The 21,918-nt window shown below is 40.2% G+C and overlaps 1 protein-coding gene across 2 annotated transcripts in view; it reads left to right on the top strand.

Annotated features, from left to right (window-relative positions):
* The window catches only part of fbxl17 (F-box and leucine-rich repeat protein 17), a 233,582-nt gene that overhangs the window by 130,752 nt on the left and 80,912 nt on the right, over nucleotides 1-21,918 (top strand). The window contains exon 9 of one of the 2 annotated variants that reach the window (XM_076890956.1): nucleotides 715-1,097. The exons of the other annotated variant lie outside the window; for it this stretch is intronic. Coding sequence (XP_076747071.1) covers nucleotides 715-766 — 52 coding nt within the window. The 3' untranslated portion in view covers nucleotides 767-1,097. Of the gene's footprint in view, nucleotides 1-714; nucleotides 1,098-21,918 lie in introns of those variants that run through there. 2 annotated transcript variants of the gene reach the window in all.

The following is a 21,918-nucleotide window of genomic DNA, read 5'->3' as shown; positions in this document are numbered from 1 at the left end:
TATTAGGCTCTAAAAGGGGCCTCGAAAGACTTAAAACCCCATTTTCACAGGGAAATTAGTTTTCAGAGAAAGATACATTGTTCACATTGGGAGATGATGAGTTGGTTTTACACAAAGGGGATTCTTTTGGCTGGGACTTCTATCAGATCAAGTCACCACAGGTAGTGGTGTGTTAGATGCTTCTTTTTTTTTTTGTTTTGTTTGTCCGGATTAGTTTGCAGATAAAGCCGAGAATAAACAGCGCTTTGTGTGTTTAGACTAATTCCCTTTGCTATCTAAACTTGGGATTTTGTGAGGTTAAACTAGCTGAAGTTGTCAGAAAATTTATATAGACACATTCATTTTTTTTTCTCCCTGAAGCAAACGCATACAAATTAAAAAGTGCCTACCTGTGTCGTTTCCCTAGTTTATAGCAGTCAGTAAGATTCACCCTGGACTCTAACATATTTATCTATAGTGATTCCACACTGTTTACAACTTTCCCTATTGCCAGTACAATCCACAAAAACTTTAGTAATAAAGGCAGGAACTGTTTTAACATCCCGCAGTAAAAGTGTTTTTTTAATGCAAATTCCTGCAAATTGAAAAGCAGAACTTCAATAAGTGAATCCACACTGACGCACATAGACTATGCTTATACCTTTATTTACATGTTAACACTAGTAAATTAATGAATTCTCACATCCTGCGGTTTTTGTTGTGTTTTTATTGAAGGAGATGGATGGATGGTCGCAAACATGACAGAGGAAGGAATGGAAATTGGTGAGAGTAATGAGCAGTGATGGACAGATGGAGCGATAAGGATGGAGGGGAAGGCAGAGAAGCTTTTTAGGTGGATAGACAGATGGAAGAATTGATGGATGGAAGAATGCAAATTAATGGGTTTCTGAAGCATTTAGGCCCGTGTTCACAGTGAGAAAGGACTTTTAAAGGAAGGTAAAAAAAAAGGAGGAAGGACACCATTTCTGGACCCCAGCAAGCGCTTAGTGGATCCTGTCTTTCACCATTGAATAAACTCCACAGGTGAATAACAAAGAGCGCCTGATGGCCATGCATTCATCCTACGCTTTTAGTCATACACTTAAATGTTATTACCTATCAGAATAAAGTGAATTATTAATGCTGGAAAAGGTTTCTCTATTAAGTACAAATGTGTTTGGTATGTTGTGTTTTGTCCTATTTTTATCTGTGTTTTCAGGGTTTATCTTCTTTCAATTGTCCTTAATTGACCAAGATTTTTGCCTCAGCTGCTAACAAGAAAAGTTCCCTCTTCTTTACTTGCACTTGCCAATTAAAGTGTCTCAGAGTCTGATGATGATTCCGATAAGAGCGGTGAAACTGCGGGAGTGTGGCACCCGAAGATGTATTACTGATGGGCAGATTGTGAAAGTGATTGAAAGGAGGATTTGGAGTGAATTACAGCCACGGTAGCTGGCAGTGCCGATCGTGTCCTTGAGATGAGACTGCGTGATGCGGACCGCAAGGTGTGGCCGTGTGACATTAATTCACACATTACCATATCTGCCACACACATCTCATGCGGGAAGACATCTGTCCACCCTAGCTGTATGTAAGATAGAAGTATGGGCAAACATTCATTCATGCGCTGACACACTCGCGCGCAGAGGTGTGGACCAGTGCCATCACAACTCTTCCTCTGCTCACAGTTGACCCGCTCCCTGAAAGACAAGTGGTATTGACAGAAGTATGTAGTTAGGGATGTAGCAGCAGTGTGCCTTTGTGCGCGCTTGCGTTCGGTGTGCAAAAAGTGGGTGTATCTGCCAGCGATAGGGGCCACACTCCCAGTTGTCATTTTATAACAGCTTGTAGACAAACTCATTACATCCAACACCTGCTCTCATCACGTACACCAAGTGTGTGTGGGAAGCATGCGTGCAAGTCAAGTGTATGAATTCTCTATAATTTAGCTGCAGTCATCTATGTTTGAGTCTTCTTTGGCAGCAACTTGAAGTGACAGCTATTTTGTGCCTTTTAGAGATTGTTGATGTTTGAACCATCTTCTTCTGCAGCTTTGCTCAGTGAACAAGGGGCATCTTGTTCATATTTCCCTCTTCTTCGCGTTTGACTTTGCGCATCTGAGTTGCAAATTAGGAGCAGCAACTACACGAGTAACTGTCTTTTCCTAAGTGAATGCAGAACAAGGTCTCACACTGAGAAAAATTGCAGTTAACTTACAAAGAAGACAGACTGCCAGCTTCTGAGAGCTTTCTTGAGAAGTGGAGATGATGAAACGATGACACCCAACTTCAGCTGATCCTCCAGACCTCTTTTGTTGTCTTTGTTTTGCCTGAGTTTTCGTCATTTAAACACAAATTACTAGTGAACAATTCTCATAGATTTTCTTTTTTTTTTTTCTTTTTTTTTTTTTTTATAGCTGTGACAGAGTCATGAGGTTATTCACAAATTGGTATAACCCACATTCAGGCGTGCATCAGTCTGCAGCCAGATATTTAGAATCCATTTATACGAAGATTTTGGCAGTGACTGCATGTGATGGATGAATATAAAGTGTCCCTGCTCTGAGCTGTGGTGCAGGTAAACCTACCTTTACATACAGTAAGCCAGTAATCCAGACACATTTTTTCATTTAAGCTAATACATTTTGGGCAGATCAGCTAAAATTGAACATTCTTTTTTTTGTTTTAATTAATTTGTGAGATATTTGTTAGATATTACAACCAGAGCAATGGGAGATTTTGAGAGCGTTTGTATTTGTTGAGCCACTGGAAGGCTTTATTAACATATTAAAGTGTAGCCATTACCCTTTTTTGTTGTCAGATTATACCAAATAAATTTTAAAAAGACATTGCTTTTATTTTTTTCCCAAATAAAGTGTGTGGAAAGTGGAGGAGATGAGCAGTACAGGTTGCTACTGTACTCTTAATGTAGCCAAGCCTTCCCTATAATCCCTAAAAGTTGACAGGGGGATTAGAGGGATAATCCTCGTGTCTTTTCTTTTCCACCATCCTCACTACTGTTACCTTTCTTCTCATTTTCTCCCCCTTACTGTTCCGTCGCGACAAGACGCAGACAAGACAGCGCTAAAGAGAGAATCAGCACAAGAATTAGTGTGTCTGTGTGTGCGCGCGCATATGTGAAATGAAGTCCAGTGGGAGAATCCGAGAGGCTGAGAATAATTAGCTCCAGCCTAATGCCAGGTCAGCCTTTTGTAGCGTTCGTCTAGATACCGAGTTTATGCATACAGTGCGTGTGTGTAGGTGTGTGTTTCGCAATGTATGCTCATCCTTGCATGGGCATGCCCTATTCTAAACTGTTTACACTGAGGTGAACGCTGGCAGACAACATTGTGGTTATAGAGTTTATTCTTTCCCACTGCCCTTGACCAGTCTCTTAACACAGAGAGCAGAAAGATAAGAGAGGATTTACACACAATACTGAAGCCATTAGCGTCTGGCTTTTCTCCCCCTCTTTCGCTCTCTCTGGGGTTTGTTTAGTGTTATCAGATCCACTGGGATGTGTGGATGGCAGATTGAATGTCCACAGCCATGGAAAAGGCCAAAGATGTCTAACCTCCCATTCACACACTGCTATCCTCATCAACAGAGGGCCCTTTGTCCCACAGCAGTCAACGAGATGGACAGTACAAGATAATTGCATTTGGACAATAACCGTCTCCTCTGTTTGTTTGAATGCGTACAGTCTCTTTGGGATGAAACGGTAGATGAGTGCGGCTGTGCGGGAGGGAGGAGGGGTGAGTGATTCTGTTTGTTTGTCTTTGTATGTCTCTGAATTTCTCTATCTGTATGCACGTATGAATGAATGGGCTCGATAAAAGATTTTTTGGAGCAACATCCAATGGCGAGCTGTCATCGTCTATCTCACAGGTTGAATGGTGACTGGCAGGGACTAGACAGTGAAGTCATAACTTGACTGATAAGATTCTTCAGGAGCTGCTATCGGACCCCCCTAAACCAGCAGGGAAGCCAAATGGAGCTGAATGGCAGCATCTCATTTCCTCCAATGATGTCATTTCTCTTTGATCCAGGTGCGATCTGGTGAAAAGCATGGGAACATGTGAATTTTACACAAATGTGCATGTGCGTTCGCAAATGATCCTAATTCAATATACTGAGATATTTTCAGGGTTATGTGTAAACTATAAAAAAAACTATACACGTTATGTGAGGTTACCCATACTGTATGTTTATGAATAGATGGAAAGCCTGGAGTTTGTTTAACTGATATCATCTTTGTTCTCAGTGACTCTGACAATAATATCCACTTAGGCTGAAATTGTTTGTATATTGCCAAAGTTCAGGGCTATACAGTGAGCACTGTTTCACTGTTAATGGGTGTATTCAGTTTGCTTCAATTCAATTTAGTTTGCCTCAAGGCGCTTTATATTGTAAGGTAAAGACCCTACAGTAATACAGAGAAAACCCCAACAATCATATGACCCACTATGAGCAACCACTTTGGCAAAACTGGGAAGGAAAAGCTCCCTTGACAGGGATAAACCTCCAGTAGAACCAGGCTCAGGAAGGGCCGGTCATATGCCGTGACCGGTTGGGGTTAGGGGAGGAAGACAGGACAAAGACACTCTGTGGAAGAGAGCCAGAGATGAATAATTACTAATAATTAAATTCAGAGAGGTGTATAAACACCTCTTAATACTTCGTACACAGTGTTACAGAGAAATCTACGGATGATTGGATAACAGTGGAAAGGTCTGTGAGCTGAAACGATCTAGGAATGTATCACCAAATGCCGTTTCCACAGTGGCTCCCAACTTCTTTATTTGTCGGGGGGGGGTTTTTACCCCCACCCCTGACATTAGTTAGGGAGCTGCTGCTCATGCACCTCGCAAAGCTCAAGATGTTGTGACGACCCTTAAAAACAACTTAATCACTTCATCATTTCTCAGTAAAAAGCAGTCAGTGTTTAACGAGAAAAAAAGGAAAGCGGAAATATAATCCCCTATTACTCGTAATGGCTGAAACGGGGTTGGGCATTGGTCCTGTGCAGAGACTACGGACAGCTTTGGTTATTATTGTCTGTTCACTGTTGTGAGGCAGCATTGTCGCAAACAGCCAGTCTGTGCGCTACTCTTGCTTGTGCTGTTTTTGGGCCATCAGCTAATCAGAGAGAGTGTGAAGTTATACAACATGCTACAACAAAACTGAGTGTTAAAAACAATTAAAAGTGTCCACTGCGGCCTCTGTGCATGTTTTTTAAGGATCTTTGATGGATTGCATGCTTTTCCCACTTGTGGTGAACTCAACTGTCGATCCTTTTCCTGTTCCAGCCCACCTATGAGCCAATCAGCATTTGACCTACGCACCTCTGACTTCTTCATATTGTCCTGGGAAAGTAGGAAATAGATGCAACAGTTTACTGGAAGAGGTGCAAACATACATTGAAATACAGTATATAAGGCAAATTTTTCTACAAATCCAGAAAGCCATCCTTTCATTGAAACATTTCTGATGACGCTACGGTGAACAAATTAAGGACAAGCTGTATTTTAGTTGATCATTTTGCAAAAACCATGCAAAAGTATTAAAGCCTGATGTATCTTATGCTTCAGTGATCTTTCCTATTTTTTTGGCTTTGTTATGTGACGCTATCCCATTCAGATAAATGCCCATTTCCTTATTAGCGATGTGTTTGTTTGTGGTCGATCGCCTAATTTAAAATTACTCTCTCAGCCTTGGTTTTAACATTCATCTGTGGGTGGTTTATAATTACGAGATTTATTCCATCCACCTCTGACACCAAATCAGATTCTAGTCCCTCCACATCAGGCCAGCTGTTGAGCATAATGTTTTAATATATGACATTTTGTCTTAGATATAATTAACACGGACAGCTATTCAATCAGTACGGTTGCCTAATTTACTTGCTAAGACATAATAGGGAAGGGCGAGGTGGATTGTTTTGGTTTTGTAATGAATAGAGTGGTAAAGGGAAGGACGTCAGCCAATGCTGTCAGTTATCACTGTTTTTTTATGAGCCATGTTTGACAGAGAAGAATCACAGCCGGCGTCTGGATCACTTTCTCACCTGCTCCGCCTTTCCTTCCTCTGGCTTTCTCCCATTCATTCTCCAGAGGCTCATTGTGCCTCCATCTCTTGGCCTTCCCTCTTTTCTACAAGACATCACTAACCCACACTAAATCTTCTTTATTTTTGGCTTCACCTTTTTATTCCATTGTTAATATATAAATACACTTCTTTTGTTTTATTTTTTTCCCCGTCTCCTGTCCTCTTCTTCTTCTTTTCAATACTATCTTATTTTCTTCAGAGGGTGTAGTGGGGTTGACAGGCAGTGAGCTCACAGTTGTAACCTCCCTGCCACCATGCCAGGCGAGGCGCCACTTGAGGGTTTGGCTGCAGATTGAATAGCTCCCAGAGATGTCATATCCAGACAGCCTCCCTGAATTACATTTCCTGGTCTTCCCTGCCTGGCTGCCTGCATACCTCCACCAATCAAAGTGGCCCAGAGTTGCCATGTGGCTGCCCACTCTGCTCTGCCTGTATTCTGTTTCTTTTCCTTCTTCTCTCGCTTTACCTCACCCCCCACCAGCACCCCCACTTACCATCTCTGGGGTATGTCCCTCACAGAAATTATTCCTTCACCACTTGTCGGGCAATCCAGGCACTTTGAGGCAGAACAGCAGATGGGCGATCTGATTGGCTGTCAGCTTATGTTTATTTCCTTGTTGTCAGGGTGTCAGATGAGATAAAACATTGTTCTGCTGCATTTGTCATGTTCTCTCTGTGGGGCTGATAAGAAATGAGAAAAGTTTAGGTTATAGGACATGTGGTTGAACAGATTGGGCCGCGGCTGTCAGAGGTGTTCCATTGTATAATTTTTAAAACAGATTTTTCTTTTTACTTTTGCTTGTTTTTCAATGTTAATCTTCTTTAGATATATACATAAACTTTGCTCCGTCAGCGTTCAGGAATTTTAATGATCCTGAATTTTAACTTATAATATCTTTCAGCAAAAAGCGATTATTACTTGTGTCATTGCAGGCATTAGATCACTCAAACAAACTTTGCATTAAAAGAAAAATTGGCAAAGAAAGGCATGCTTTTGCTTTTTATATATTCACACAGGAGTTGAGCTAAAAACTATAATAATCTTAGCATGTGTTTGGCTCAAGCCAGTGATCCTCACTGTGGGGTTTTTTGTTACTGTGTGTGACCTGAAAATGGGTTATGTGAGTCGGAGCTAAGAAGGAGCACACTGTGGTTTTACTACTTGCAAAGTAGAGCTCTGGCTCTTGGTTTCTTTTGATAAATTGATTAATGAGGAACAGCCTCAACTGTATGGGCTACAAACCCCATATACACGCATGACTTGTGCATGTAAATTCCAAAATAAAACACTTAAAGCATCCAGTGCCAACATCCAATTGCACCCTCTGGAATTGGATAAGGTTTGGCTTTGTAATCTAACAAACAGGTGGTGGATTAGGCATTCATACCCACACTACTGGCACACATAAACACAAACACACACACCTCAGGTGGTGGAGTAAGCTTCCATGCTGTGTGGATTTGTATCTAAGCCGAGACATAAAAGTGAACTGGCAGAATAGGAGGTGTGCCTCTCCAGCCCTCCAGTCTGCTGATTTGGGTTGAGTCTGTGTACATGTGTATTTGCACATGATTGCATAAGAAAATAATGTATTGAAGGAAGCAATTTTTTTTTGCTTTGTAGTGTGCGTCTCTGTGCACAAAATTCGGATTTTCTTTCTTTTTTATCAACCCCTCTGGCTTTTGTCAGAGCCTTTGCTCCACCCGTCCTTGAATGTTAGCTGGATACTCGTAGGTGCTGAAAAGATTTTGGATTACGGAGGATATTATTGTGGGTTGAAATATGTTAGCCTTTATGTGGGTGCATTATCACCCTGCACAATTAGGATTGTCTGAATTTACTCTGGATGACATCACATCTCATGGTGGAGGTGGTGAATGAATCACGGTCAGGGTTTATTTTATTGCTAGGTTAAAAGAGTCCACAGACACTTGCTCTTGCACGTACACACTTTCATTCACACACATATGCTCAAATATAAAATCACTTCATAATCTATGCAGCCATGTCCTGTGTGCAGACTTTATGTATCAGCATGTCTGCTGATTCTTACACAGACATGCAAACATGCTCACATGTCATTGTAATGCTTATGATGCTTGTTTATGGAGGTGGAAATTAGCATTCTCCGTGGTTGTGTCTCTCATAGGAGGGGAGGATACGGATTGTAAATCTTGTTGATCTGAGTACAATGGCTTCGTCTTGCAGTGATTGTGATACCACATCATCGCGTCTGCATGCTCACAAACTCGCACACAGTTGGTGTACCAAACCCCAGCTGCATAGCTCCCTGCGTTGCCTGTCTCCAACCCATGCTGAGTGTGTAATGAGCGGAGCTTGAGTAAGATTAAGGCAGATATTGTATGGGGTTGGAGGATTGGTTTCACTTTGAGTCTTAGTGTAGTGCCGGAGTTCACTCCAGTGCTTCTGCTGGCTGGCTGAATGACCAACAGGATCCCCACTGCTAGTCTCCTGTCATTTGTCATAGCGTTTTACTCAACACTGCTAATGTGTTTTGAGGCAAACACGCACCACTCATCAGGGGGTGTCTTTTCTTTGGAAATATGAACCCTGTTGTAAACTCTAGAGAAGTACACTGGGGTGATGCCCATGAAAGGATGAGTGACAGTAGTAAAGAGGGGAAAAATGGCAAGGATAGAAGAATGCTTTATGGTGAGGAGAAAGGAAGGTTTTAGATATGTGATGGGGTTTCCTTGCTCCCTGTGAAGGAAAACAAGAGGGTAGAAGGGGAAGGGATTGTGAGAAGAAAATGATTTTATGAGGAGGAGAAACATCAAAGAAAGTACACGGGGATAGGAGAGCAAAAAGAGAGAGGGGGAGAAGAATGGGGCAGAGAGAAAAGAGGGCTAAACAGTAACAGAAAAGTTGAAAGACAGGAGAAAAGGATGGGATGTTCAGATGAAGGGCTGGAAAGCAAGAGACCCAAGACAAAACACTCAGAGGGTGAGATGGAGAGGAAGAAAGAGCGGGCCAAGCACTGCTATCATCTGGAATCTATAGAGAATGAATGGGCAGCATGAAGAGGCTATAATCACATCCATCAACAACACTGTCTATTACAGCCTGTTCTTCTTATTCTACTTTGTCTTCCTCCCTCTGTCTCCCTAAACCACCAGCTCTGGTCAATTCTCCGGCACACTAAAAAGAAGATCTTTGTAAAGAGAACGCTGTAATATCACTAGTTATGCAAAGAAAAAAGATTAAAGGCTGTACATCTGGCTCCCAATCCTCTTGGGCTACAAGATGTGTCATCCATCATTTTTCCATGTGACTGTAAACTTTACTGACATGATTAGAAAGACAAAGATGGATACAAAAACAACCCAGAAGGCATAAACAAGAGTGATTAACCCCTGTGTTTGGTATTCTTAAGTACGAGGACAGAGTAAGGATTTATATACTGATTTAGGTAATATAGTGTGAAGGAAATAATAATAGCTGAAATAATTGTTGATGCTGGGAGCCCTGTCAAAATACCGGTCCAAATTCTCCCATATGGCTGTAATTGGGTTGAGATATGCTGATTTGGAATGCCAAACATGTTATTCAGATGATTATTATACTCATCAAATCATTCACACACTGTGGGTGTGGACGTTGGCATCATGGTAGATGGAGCTCCCATCAGAATAGAAAGTTATTTTTATAGGATAAAGATGAGTTGGAACTACTTTCTACTGATTTGCAGTCCCACTTTGCTTAGTAGCCAAATCATGCCCGCGCAATGAACCCTACATAGCAGAGCCATTGGATCGCCTCAGTTGAGGGCTCATGGGTTCAGGTTCTTGACTGTAATTTGTCACCCACCTGTAAACAATCTGCCCTAGTGCACTTATCATACAAATACGTTGTGGATGGAAAGCCATAGCTTAAACCCTATACTTAGCTAGCAGTAATCCAGTGAAAGTGTTACCTGATCAAGACCATTTCAGTAAATTGACTTTGCTATCAAGCTAATAGATTGTGCTAAACGTGGCATGAGCCATGAAGAGAAAGAGATGGTGATGATCAAGAGCTGTTGCATGAGGCTGATAGGACAGCAACTTGAAGGGGGATAAACCCCATTCTTGTCCTCCTTCCCCCATAGTTGTCTGTTTCTTCCCTTCTCCTATAGCACGTAAAACTCTTCACTTTCTCTTGGCGGGGGATCAAACGGAGCGTTCTGTTGGGAAATTCATTTAGGATTCTGGCATTTTTCAGGGGGTGTTTGGGCCAATGGGCTGGCGAGCAAAGCAACATCTGTTTTCATGAATACTTAATGGCCGTGTGTCACCAGAGTCAAACGGCTGCTCTGAGAGACGCTCCCACTGTTATTACCATCATGGATATTTAGCCACCGGTTTCTCATTAGGATGTTTCTCTCTCCTGTCCCCACAGAGGGAACAATTGGATTAGCAGCTAGTTTTTACAGTATGTGGTAGAGCCCTCTCCCTATACTACAGGTTATTTATTTTTTTACGTGGGGGTTTTATTTGTAGTGTGACGCGTGCGTTTTATTGGTAAGAGGTGATACTTTAATATTATAACACCAAGGGAATGTGAAAGCAATTTGCGCTGTAAATCAAAGAGGACAATTCAGTGATATTATCCTGTAGGTGTAGGTGTTAGGGTGTAAAAAGAAAGCGAGAGGAATCCTCCGCCTGCTTTAGCTCGGGCAGTAGCAACTGTCAGCAAATCTGTCTGGAAACTTGTAGCTTAGAGCGAGTATAGTTTGTAAGACAGTACTGCTGCTTTTCAGCTTTCTCTTAGTTTTGCTCATCTCAGTGCAAAGATGGTGCCCTGGGTCATGGGGGTGATGATCAGGTCAATGTGAACTCTCCACAAATCAAGTCAGAGACCAAAAGTCAGGCATGAATGTTGTGTGTGTGTGTGTGTGTGTGTGTGTGTGGTATTGATGATTGTTTTACTAGACATGTTGAAGTAGTTTCATGGACAAGCAGCGTCTCGTAAAATGATGAGGCACAGTGTATTGATGTGATCTGGCATATTTGTGGTTGTAATGCGGTTGTCATGCTCGAGCCCTCTAATGCACTCTCCTCCCTTTTTGGTGTTCTCTCTTTTCTCGTCTCCCTCTCGTTTAAGTACAGTATTCTTGTGTGCGCTCTGTGATGCGCAGCCTGTCATAGCATATTCTGCTCACATTGTTCACTGTCAGTGGGAAAATAGAATGTTTTGTAAGTTTCAAGGAAAACCTACTGAACATCCTAGGTGACAGAAGTGTGCTGAATGTGTTCAAAGGATCGCAGAAGCCATTTTCACCATCGATCAGCAACCCTGTCCAGTTCGGAATCTACTGTTTCTCCTCTTCCAGAGTCTTTAGAGCAGTGTGAGTCCATTGATTAGGCTTTGTCATCTTGGTGTGTGTGCGGGTAAACCAGTGATCGTAATGAAGCTGAGTCCATCCAGCCAAGCTGCAGGAGCAGTGAGCACTAGCACCAAAAATGTAACAGTTCATTTGTTCTCAACAGGAGTCGGCTTATGAGGCAAATTCACCGTAATTAAAGCCATTTCGTGTAATTGAAGTATTCGTCTCTCTATCATAGTAGCAAGAAAATTACATACTGCAGTACGACTTGTTGGACCATTGTACAGAATTTGTTGTTGTTAAATTCAGTGGCCTTCTTGCTCTTCACCCCCACACCACCCCCCCAGACACACATTCCCCTTCTCCTTTCCTCTTCATATCCATTAGCCTAATGAACACCCTCCAATTTCCTGCCACCATCACAAACGTGGCACACAGTATTGTTCTCTTGTCTGTGTGCGGACATATGCCTAAGTGGTGCGCACACACTCATGCATGTGTTTGTCATGTTTGCATGTGTGTTTGACAGAGAAAACGGGCAGGAAAGAATGGGTTGATAAGCTCTCATTAAAATAGATGGCAGTAATCAAAGTGCAGAGCAATTAGCTTTGGCTGAGTTGGCGGAGGGTGTATACCGTGTGCCACTGTGTCAGGCATATTGGTAAACATCGTAATAGTTCACCTCTCTCTGCATGTGGACATGGAGCAGAAGAGTTATGATATGCAGCCCTAAGGGGCACGCTCACCTCAATTTATCAAAGTCAGACTGGCTATTTTCTTCAGAGCCTGAAACAAGATTCTGTTATTAGCTAGTGCTTATTGGTTGTATTATCTCTGCAGGAGAAATCGCATTTAATCATAGTGAAATGTTATTGTGTGCTTTTGGACAGCATTTCAAAGAAATAGGGACCTGCTTTAATGTCAGAAACAGAAAAAAAATGTTCTGACTCAGTAATTTCTATTAATATTTGAGTCAATCAAACTTTTTCTTTCAGAGATCCATAAAAACAAACAAGATGTCTCATAAAAAATAAATAAGAATACACTCAGGTTAACTTCCCACAAATGGTCAACTCTACCAGTGTTTCTACAGTAGAGACCGATAGATAACATGTTTAGCAACACAACACAACACATAAGAGAAACCATTACACGACCAAAGTTATTGTGACCACGTGCAATGAACTAACAACCTTGTTGCCTTTGAAAGCGGTATCAGATCTGCGACCGCTGGTTGGCATCTTCAAAACAACCTTGGTACATTAAGACGGAGTCAGTCTGCTATTAGTTTGCGATTGAATCGATCAGGTTGGCACTTACATGCAACGTAAATTCAGAAATTCCTCCATAAATAGTGGTACTCGGAGGCCTGAAACAATATTCTGTTGCTTTTATATGGAATTATTACCAGAATGCAACCAGCAGAGTCAAGTCCCCTTTAGCCGAACCATTTCATTATAGGTGAGTTGCACTGAACAATGCACACGATCTCGGATTGCGTTATCAATCTGTCTTCTATTATAAATTAGAAGGTAATCATTTGCAAATGTTTTCCAATGTGTGTGAGTGTAATTGCAGTCAGTCTGGATTGGACCACGATTGGTACCTGTTACCGATCAATCTATGCAATTTCCGTGGGCTCAAAAGTGGTTACCACAACTACTATTACTAACCCTACTATAAAATGCACTATCAGTGCGTTTTATAATTAAATTGATTACAATTTCATTAATTAGTAATTAATTAGCAAAAGTCCTTTAATGATAAAAAGGCTATTATTCATTTTAGCAGAGTTTAATACTGAAAGGTTTTAACCAATTTTCTCTTCTTCAAGCTGACCGAATAAATAAATAGTGTGTAGGAAAGCAGATGCATCCACTACTTTTATTCCACACAGTGATATCTATCATGGGCAACCATCTCTGTCTTAACTGATCGTCTCACATGGGCAGAGATTCACCAACCTTCTCTCACTCAGACACACAGGCAGCACGCCACTGTGTCAGCTCAGACCTGAGGCTGTAAGTGTTATCACCATCTGCCACGGGGCAGTGCTCATCTTCTCCTGGGTTATTTATTGTGTTATGGCTGCAGTGGGTTGACTGTGGAGGCAGATAGGGGCATGGCATTGCTTTACAGAACCCGGTTATTCATTTACAGGTGAGTATCTCACTTGCATGTCCTCAGGGAAACTACTTAGGTGCAAGAGAGAGGAGGAAGGAGTAGCAGAGGAAGTGTGGAAAGATGCGTGAGTGATGTCAGCCCAGTTTGGTTTCTGCTGGCAACCGAAAAGCGGCTTTAAAATACTGTTTGTGCATGTGCATCACGGAGGCCCGTCAGTGTTGGCAAGGCAACAGGCTGTCCATTTGGATGAACTTCAAGTGAATAACTGCCACTTAACCTCACAAAGTGCTTAGTTGGCTTTTTCACTCTAGTTTCTGATGGAAATACGGACCGGTTTGTAAGTGACACTTGTTCTTGGGGATTGTCGTCCAGGAGTTTACGGTTGAATTTATATCAAATGTCAATGAAAGTCTGATGCAGTTTTGAATTCAGTTTTATTACCCAAACTGCCAAATTTTTATTTACTCAGAGCAGGACTGTGTCTCTTTACTGTAACTTCTACCACTTACTTTGGAAACTTATTTTTTTAGCCTGTGATTACAGCTGGAGAAAATGTTTATTTAAATAGCAGGCTTCACAGCGGATAAGAGAAGACAGGGGCACAGGGGTCTTTATGTTTCTCCTTTCTGTTGGTTGGCTTAAAAAGGGTGTTTTAGTCCTTGCTTTGCTTTCCCAGACAAACCAAAAAAAGCACAGGTTGTGGAGGAAAGACGAGATTCATGGGCATTTATGGCTCCAGTTATGATCCCATCGGCACATTCTTGAGCAGGCCGATGACAACCTGCTGGAATGCTCTACCGTTTTGTTGAGTCGTTTGAAAACATGATTAACTGTAGTGGAACACAATAGGAATGTGATTCTCATCACAGCAGTGGGTATGGCAGGCTAGCCTGGGAAGTCATCCAGGCCCTAATTGTTGAAGCAGACTCTGATTCAGACGGCTTGAACTTACACACACGTACACCGAATGCACACAAATAGACACAATTGTATCCGCGTATCAAGTTTGAGATCAGTGTTGATCCATTAAAGGGGAGAAAAGAAAAACAAAGGAAAAGGAGTATCCAGAGACTTTGAGGAATTGTGCTAACAGATGATTCAGGTTAGCTGATGTGGATGTGCTTTTAGAAGGTTCAGATGTATCAGAAACAGAGCCTGCTGGGTAGAGCAGGGCGATATGACCAAAAATATTTATCACGATATATATTTGAAAATTTGTGATAACGATATAACCGACGATATAATTGATGCGAGACAAAATACAACTCCACAACATTACTAGCGCAAAAAGACAACCTTCCATGTATTTTCACTTAAACAAGAAGCTGGTTTTTATGTACATTAAAGCTTTATAAAAATGTAACAGTGCAAATGCAAATTCCTTGCTGAAAGTTTAACCAAAAGGCATTTCCAGTAGAAATGGGCTGACATATCCTGAGCATAACCATATATAATATCCACTGAAGTTAAAAAGAGGTGCTTTGCAACATTAAACTGCAGTGTGCAGTACGCATTTTTCGGACCATAAGGTGCACGGGATTATAAGGCACATTAAGCGAAACAAAGCAGTCAGATAAATCAAACTTTATTAAACTCATTCTTCTTGCTTCCTCCACTTCTGTACCATTGATTCATTAATGTTGAATTCTCTGGCAGCTTCTCTATTCCCATGTTGTTGCAGTATATTAATGACTAACCTCATATTGTGGATGGATTATCTCAGTTGTTCTCCTGACTGAAGTTTGGTCCGTTTACAGCACCCTGCCATGCGATTGCATTTGTCTCTAACCATGAGGAACCTTCACGTTAACTTTTATAAGTGGAAAAGTGTTAGTGTTCGTCCTCCAGCTTCACTGTTTATGTTATGCGAACATAGCTGTGTCGCTAGCAATCACGTAGCACATCATTATATACCAGCTAGCCCAACTTCAGTAACCCTACAAACGTCACTGCTGTTTAGTTTCCTGTCTTCATTTATGTTGGAAGTGATAGCAGAGCTGTACGTTTGATTTTTTTCAGAAATCTCTCAGTCAGAACATGCTATATCATGCTTAGGTAACTAGCGAAACTAGCGAGCTAACTTCCGCTAGCTTCCTGCTAACTTCTAACTCCGTTAAATGTAATAACTTTTGTTTTCATGGATGCCTGGAAGTTAAACTTTATAGTTACACCTGGTAAAGCAGCAATGCTGATCGTTTTATTAAAGATGAAAGAATTTAGACAGTTTTTAACTCTAAGTGATGCTGCAGTGTTGTTTGACCTGAAGCATACGGAGTTTAGGACCCAGATTACTCCCAGATTTAAGAGCATCTTAGTCCGACAAATATGACAATAACAACGGCCGCTTGCATGTTCTGCAAAAAAATGTGCTTTGTTGTGTATCTGACGGACAAACACCAAACCAGTTCCACATCACGGAAGTTGCACCATTTTTACAAACCAATTCTGGTTCATCTGTTTCACTCAACAATCGGCCATGTGCGTATGAAAACAAAGGCACTGCGCATGCGCGTTTTACTCCCATTCTATCGCGATATTTCATTTTCCTATCGTTGCCTAACATTATACCGGTATTACCGTGAACGGTATAATATGGCCCAGCCCTACTGCTGGGGTTATAAGTAAGTTGCATAAAGTAAGCACTGGCTTTCTCTCCACTTCTTGTCAAAGCAGGTGTCAGTGTTTGTAACGATAAATGTCCTGCTGGTCATTTAAAATAAAACACATGAATAAATTGTATGGGCAGCACTCAGATAAAGTGGTGCTGTTTGTGTTTTGTATTGTTTTAAGAAATGCAACACTTTGTGGTCATGGCAAATGGTTTGCATGGCTCTTAGATAGATGTAATGTTATATAATATAATGTTATATAATATATATTTTATTCCCTTAGGTTTCCACAGAGGTCAGAACAGGCTTTCATTGGAGACTGCAAAAGCTGTCAAAAATAAATAAAGATGGGCCTGGCTGTGTGAGACAGAAAGCTTTTTTTTTTTTTTAGCTTGTGGTGCAAAAACATTAAGCAGCCAGGTGTGTGTTTTTGCATTGTAGATCACGAGAGAATCGACTAATTCTAGCAGAAAACCTAAGGGATGTTACCACATGATGAGAATGATGATGAGACAAAAGGACGACATGGCAGCTGCCTTTTTAAATTGCGAAGATGCTGAGGCTTATATAGAGTTGCAATTGTGTTTTCTTTTGCACTTGATTGCAAGTGTCTGAAGAAGAAAGCATACAGTTTGGAATATTTTGCATATTTAACTAACACCTTAACACAGTCCTGTTCGATGCATTTTGACAGATATATGTATTAGTGTCTATTGTGGAAAGTAAAAGAAAGACACATGAATGTTGCTCTCTGTGTGCGCACTGCTGAGAAAAGACGGGGAGATATGTTTTCAGTGTGTACTGATCTGCTCACTGTAAAACAGGAAAAAAAGATGTATTCATCTTCAGTAATACCAGGGCTGCAATAATACCAATATTATTACAGCGCAGGAGTATGTTGCACTCTGCTCTAAACATTAAACACATGAGACTGAGTAAAGAGCTACAGGACAGAGCCAAACTTTACTGTGCTCACAGCTTTGAGCCATGCACCTATACCTGTTTTGCTAACTTAGAGGCAACTACTGCACACATTGGGTGCAAAATACGGCATGCTTTTCGATGTTAAATTTACCATAGTTTGCACTTAATTTCATGCTGCAAACCTTAGTAACTTAGTAATGCAGTTAAGTTGGAACTCAGCTTACTTAGACTGATTACAAATTGTTGGCAGATTGTTGGCAGTATGTTTGCTTTAATAAATTAGATTGCACACCTTAATTGCAAATCTTTGCCAATCACTTTGGGAGTGATTACAGCTCGTCTGAGTTGGACTGAGACAGGTTGCCTGCAACAAAGCTGTGCAGAATCATCTTGCAAACAAACTACTTGCAATGACTCACAGACAGCTAAACCTGTAGTGTGACTAAAGCCTAAGCAACAGAACAGTCTGCACATATTAAATCAGCTCTTCAAAAGCAGTGAACATTTTCAATAAAATTTGAATTGCTTCATTTTAAAATTGTTGTTGCAATTCCTCAATATGAGGTATTTGCTTACTAAGGAGCTCTTTTAAGTTATTGGATATCTTTGAACCAATTGATACTAACCCAATGAAAAAAACATTATAAAATTCTTTTTCTTTTTTTTTGTGCATAGAGGATTCCAGAAACTCAATGCTGCACATCGCCTGTGGAAGCAGAACCCTGCTTCCTTGCTCGTGCTTATGGATTTATTGGTGATATAAAGAAAATTTACAGCAAGAATAATTTTGCAAGAGCGTTCTCCACACAAGTATATACCATGTCTTGCCTCGCTCTCCTCCTCTTTGCTGCTCCGCCCTTCAATTTCATTAAGTCTAAAGACAGCCGTGGAAGTCTGAAGTCTTGTCTGTCACCAGTGCTACCTCCTCCTCCTCCTCCTACTTTTTATGTTTTCAACCTCTCCCTAGACCTTCAGCTGCTTTTCTTTATACATTTGATGCTTAGTTTTTTCTCCTTTTTTTTTTTTTCCTTTTTCACACTCTTCTTTGGAAAATCTGCCATTTCTATTTCCCTGCTTCTTTTGTGAGTATAGACAGCCGTGTAATTGTGGGTTGTGTGAGGAACGGGATGAGACGAGGGCTTGTATTGGTCGACACTGTGCTAGTGTACCTACCTACAGCCATTCTCCCAGCCGTGTCTTTGTTCCTGCTCCATTGTGATCGGCTAGCTAAAGAGAAACACTACACATGTTGCTTGGCTGCAAGACTGTCTGCAGTCTTTGTGATAAATATGGACCTCTGTTTCTCTCAAGTATTGTTACTATTCTTCCTCTTGCTGCCTGTCTGCTCGGATACCTCTGGCTGTGCTGCATGAAAGAAGATTAGCTTCACCTCTGAGAGACATATGCATGAACTGCACAAGCGCAAACAACTCACTGTGTAATGATACACACACACACACACACACACACACAAAGTTGTCCATCACTTGCTTTATCCCCACTTTTTTTTTTTTTTTTTGCATCTTCTTGCTGTAGGCCCTGTGTGTATGGATATTGCCTAATAAGGTGGTTAGACTGGGTGTGTTAGAAAGTCGCCCACAGAATTCTTCACAGACAAATTACCCTATTTTAAACAAATAGAAACCAGTGGAGTGTTGAATTAAAAATGCTGCATACTTACAAAAACATGCTTTAAATTCCTAGTGAAGGATGTGACACCAATAACAGTTGTGTAACTAAAGAAACTCTATAATTTTCAGTTTGGATTAATTTTCAGTAACTTGATGGAAACTAAGCTAACAACAGAAATACAAAATAACAAAAATTAGCGTGTGGCATAGAGACATAAATCTTAAATAAGCATTGTGGTTATCTAATTTGAGTATGACCATGGCAACATGCTCATAGGAGAGATTAAGTTTGATCAAACAGTGTGCCAGTATTAAGGGCTGATCTCTAGGCTTTGTCAAGGCTTAAACTCTGATTATACGACAAAACGCACAAGCATGTGCACACACATGAAATACAGTCAAAGGCCGCTTGTCCTTAGGCACAGTGCTGGTTGGCTGGCGATTTTCTAGGTGCTCATCCTTTGGAGTTTTCTGTTTTTAACAATAGTCAGGGCTGCAGTATGACCGTATACCAGGTTATGTACTTTACTATTTTTTTCAGCTTTGATGTCTTAATAAACCATTTGAATTAAACTAAAGAAAAACCTACCTCAGTGATTTGGCTTTGACTTCAAAGTCCATTTTCCTAAAATTTAGTACACTATTGATAAGATTTATTACCTCTTAAAATTCAGTTCTATTATTTTGCTTTAGTTATGAAAGTGCTTCTCTGGGATTAAAAAAACAACAAAAACAAAACACTTCATAACACATCATAATAATTACATTTAGTCCCTGTAAATAACACCTTTAATGGGATGGATTAGAATCTTTTTATTAACTTCTTTTTTTTTAGAAGTCAATACTGCTCACCCATCACACAGTAGCCTTTAAAATCTAATTTTGTCTTAATTTTTTTCAGTGAGCTACGTACTGAATGCAGCTTTGCAGTGGTAGTGAGCAAGTTGGGGAAATATGGTTGAGCAAATTTAATTCCAAGATAAAAATTGCAGATATATATATATATATATATATATATATATATATATATATATATATATATATATATATATATATATATATAGATATATAGATATATATATATAGATCACAAGATCCTAGAAAGAAAATTTTGTTAATCAGAAGATAAGTAAGTTAAACTCTTTTTTTCTCTCTGGAAAAATACCAAAGGAAGCGTGAATAAGTATGAGCAAAATATATATTTTACCTGATGGTATAAAACAAATATAGCTCCATCTAGAGCTTTAAGTTTTCAGAGAAATAATTAAATTGTTTATTTACCGTTGAGAGTTCTACATATTGGCTCAGTAATGGGATAATAACATCTTTCTTTCTTTCAGGTAGCAGATGTGTTGTATTCATTAAAAACAACTTTTAAATTTTTTTTTTATGATTTTAGAGTTGAAGAAAGGCTGCATTCTTTGGCAGGCGGCATTAGCTGTCTTGGAAACACAGTTATATCTAAAATGTTTTAGAGTTGGAGTAATCCATACCACTGCTCCTTCAGGTCCAGTGGTATGGATTTAGTAATTCAGTTTAGATAGAAATTTTGCATCTGACTTTGCTTTTACGAATGATAAACTTTAACAATTCCCCGGTTCTCCAAGCACTGAACCACAGTTAGATCCTGTTGAGGTTTAACTGTAAAAACAAGATTAAGAAAGGAGGGACACTTTAATTGTTTACCTCTAGCTGTTTGTGCTGGCATTACAGAGACCGTAAACTACAAGATGACCCCTGATGAGACTCACCTCTTTTGGTCTCATCAGGGGTCATCTTGATGACCCCTGATGAGACCCCATGTGTACACTACTCGTGTACACATGTGTACTCGTGTACACATGTGGTACCTAGTTATCATAGAAACCATTTTATTGTCATTTTATTGGAACAGATAGCCTGGAGCTGTGTATTAGCTAGCTGCATAACTGTACGATATACAAGATGCTTGAACGTCATCCTCCTCATCCTCCTTTTCTTCTGGTGCTTTCCTTTCCTTTCCTTTCCTTTCTTTTATTTATTTATTTATTTATTTATTTCATTTTTAAAATTTTCATCATTTCATGGTACACAAGTACAGCGGTTAGCACTATGGCCCTTGGAGTGTGACTGTAAGTGTATAAAAATGCTTAGGCGAAGAAAAAAAAGCGCATCATCGAATGTGTGAATGAGACTCGTAGCAAAAAAGCATTTAAGTGCTCAAATAGAGTAGAAAAGTACTATAAAAGTACTATAAAAGTACCATTCCATTTACAATTTACTCAAGTCTTTCTGTATGGAGTTTGCAAGTTCTCTTGAGTCCAGCCTGCATTTCCTCCTAGAATCCAAACACATGCTTTCATTTGATTGGCTGTAGGTGTGCATGAGGGCATGAGCTGTTTGTGATGGACTAGCATCGTGTCCAGAATCTAACCTGCCTCTCACGCAGCATCAGATGGGTTAGGCTTAAGCCCTCTGCAGCTCTTGTTGAATAAGTGGTGAATCATTGTCTGTCTGCTTCTTCTTCACTTATCATTGCCTCAGTAATTTAGTACAAAGTAAAACATTTTTTTTGTTTTTCAGTTTCCTGATTCTTTCCTCTCCATTATTCTGACACAGTTTCGTTATCTTCTAGCTTATCATTTCTACTCCTTGATTTTCTTCTTCAGTGATATTTCTCTTCTTGCCTCTTACACTGTTTTATCATCACCGCATCACCAGATTTTTCTGTCACTTCATCAGTCCACCTCTGTTTCAAACTGCTTTTCTTAATCCTTCATCTGACATCAGCTGTGTCATTCTGTCAACAACTAACCTCTACATCTATTGTCTGCTTTCCTCATCATATCCACCACCTTTCTGTCTTTCTAATGTTTTTCTTTCTAAAACGTCTTTAATCATTATCATTTTCCTTTTCCTCTTCTTCACCCCACCTTCGTCCCCATTTACCAGTAGTTTCTCAACAACATTGCAATGATCTTGTCTTCCTCCGCTTCATGTTTGCATTCATATGTTTTACCAAAATGATTATGCAAGAAGGCCTTATCATATAGCATCCTTCCTTCCAGCATTATCAGGCAGTGTTTTTTTTCTCCCTAGATTAAGCTCTTATATAAATGAAAAAGAATAAAACCAATGGTCTGAGAATCACCTGTCAAATCTGACAAAAGCCAACCTTGGTGACTTTGCTGCTAAACAATGTGTAAAAAGATTTCCTTGTGAATTTCCTTCTAATTTG

The sequence above is a fragment of the Maylandia zebra genome, linkage group LG12 (genome assembly GCF_041146795.1).
Source record: "Maylandia zebra isolate NMK-2024a linkage group LG12, Mzebra_GT3a, whole genome shotgun sequence".
Taxonomy (NCBI): Eukaryota; Metazoa; Chordata; class Actinopteri; order Cichliformes; family Cichlidae; genus Maylandia; species Maylandia zebra.
Note: the sequence above shows the minus strand (reverse complement) of the source record. Positions and strands in the feature narration are given on the sequence as shown.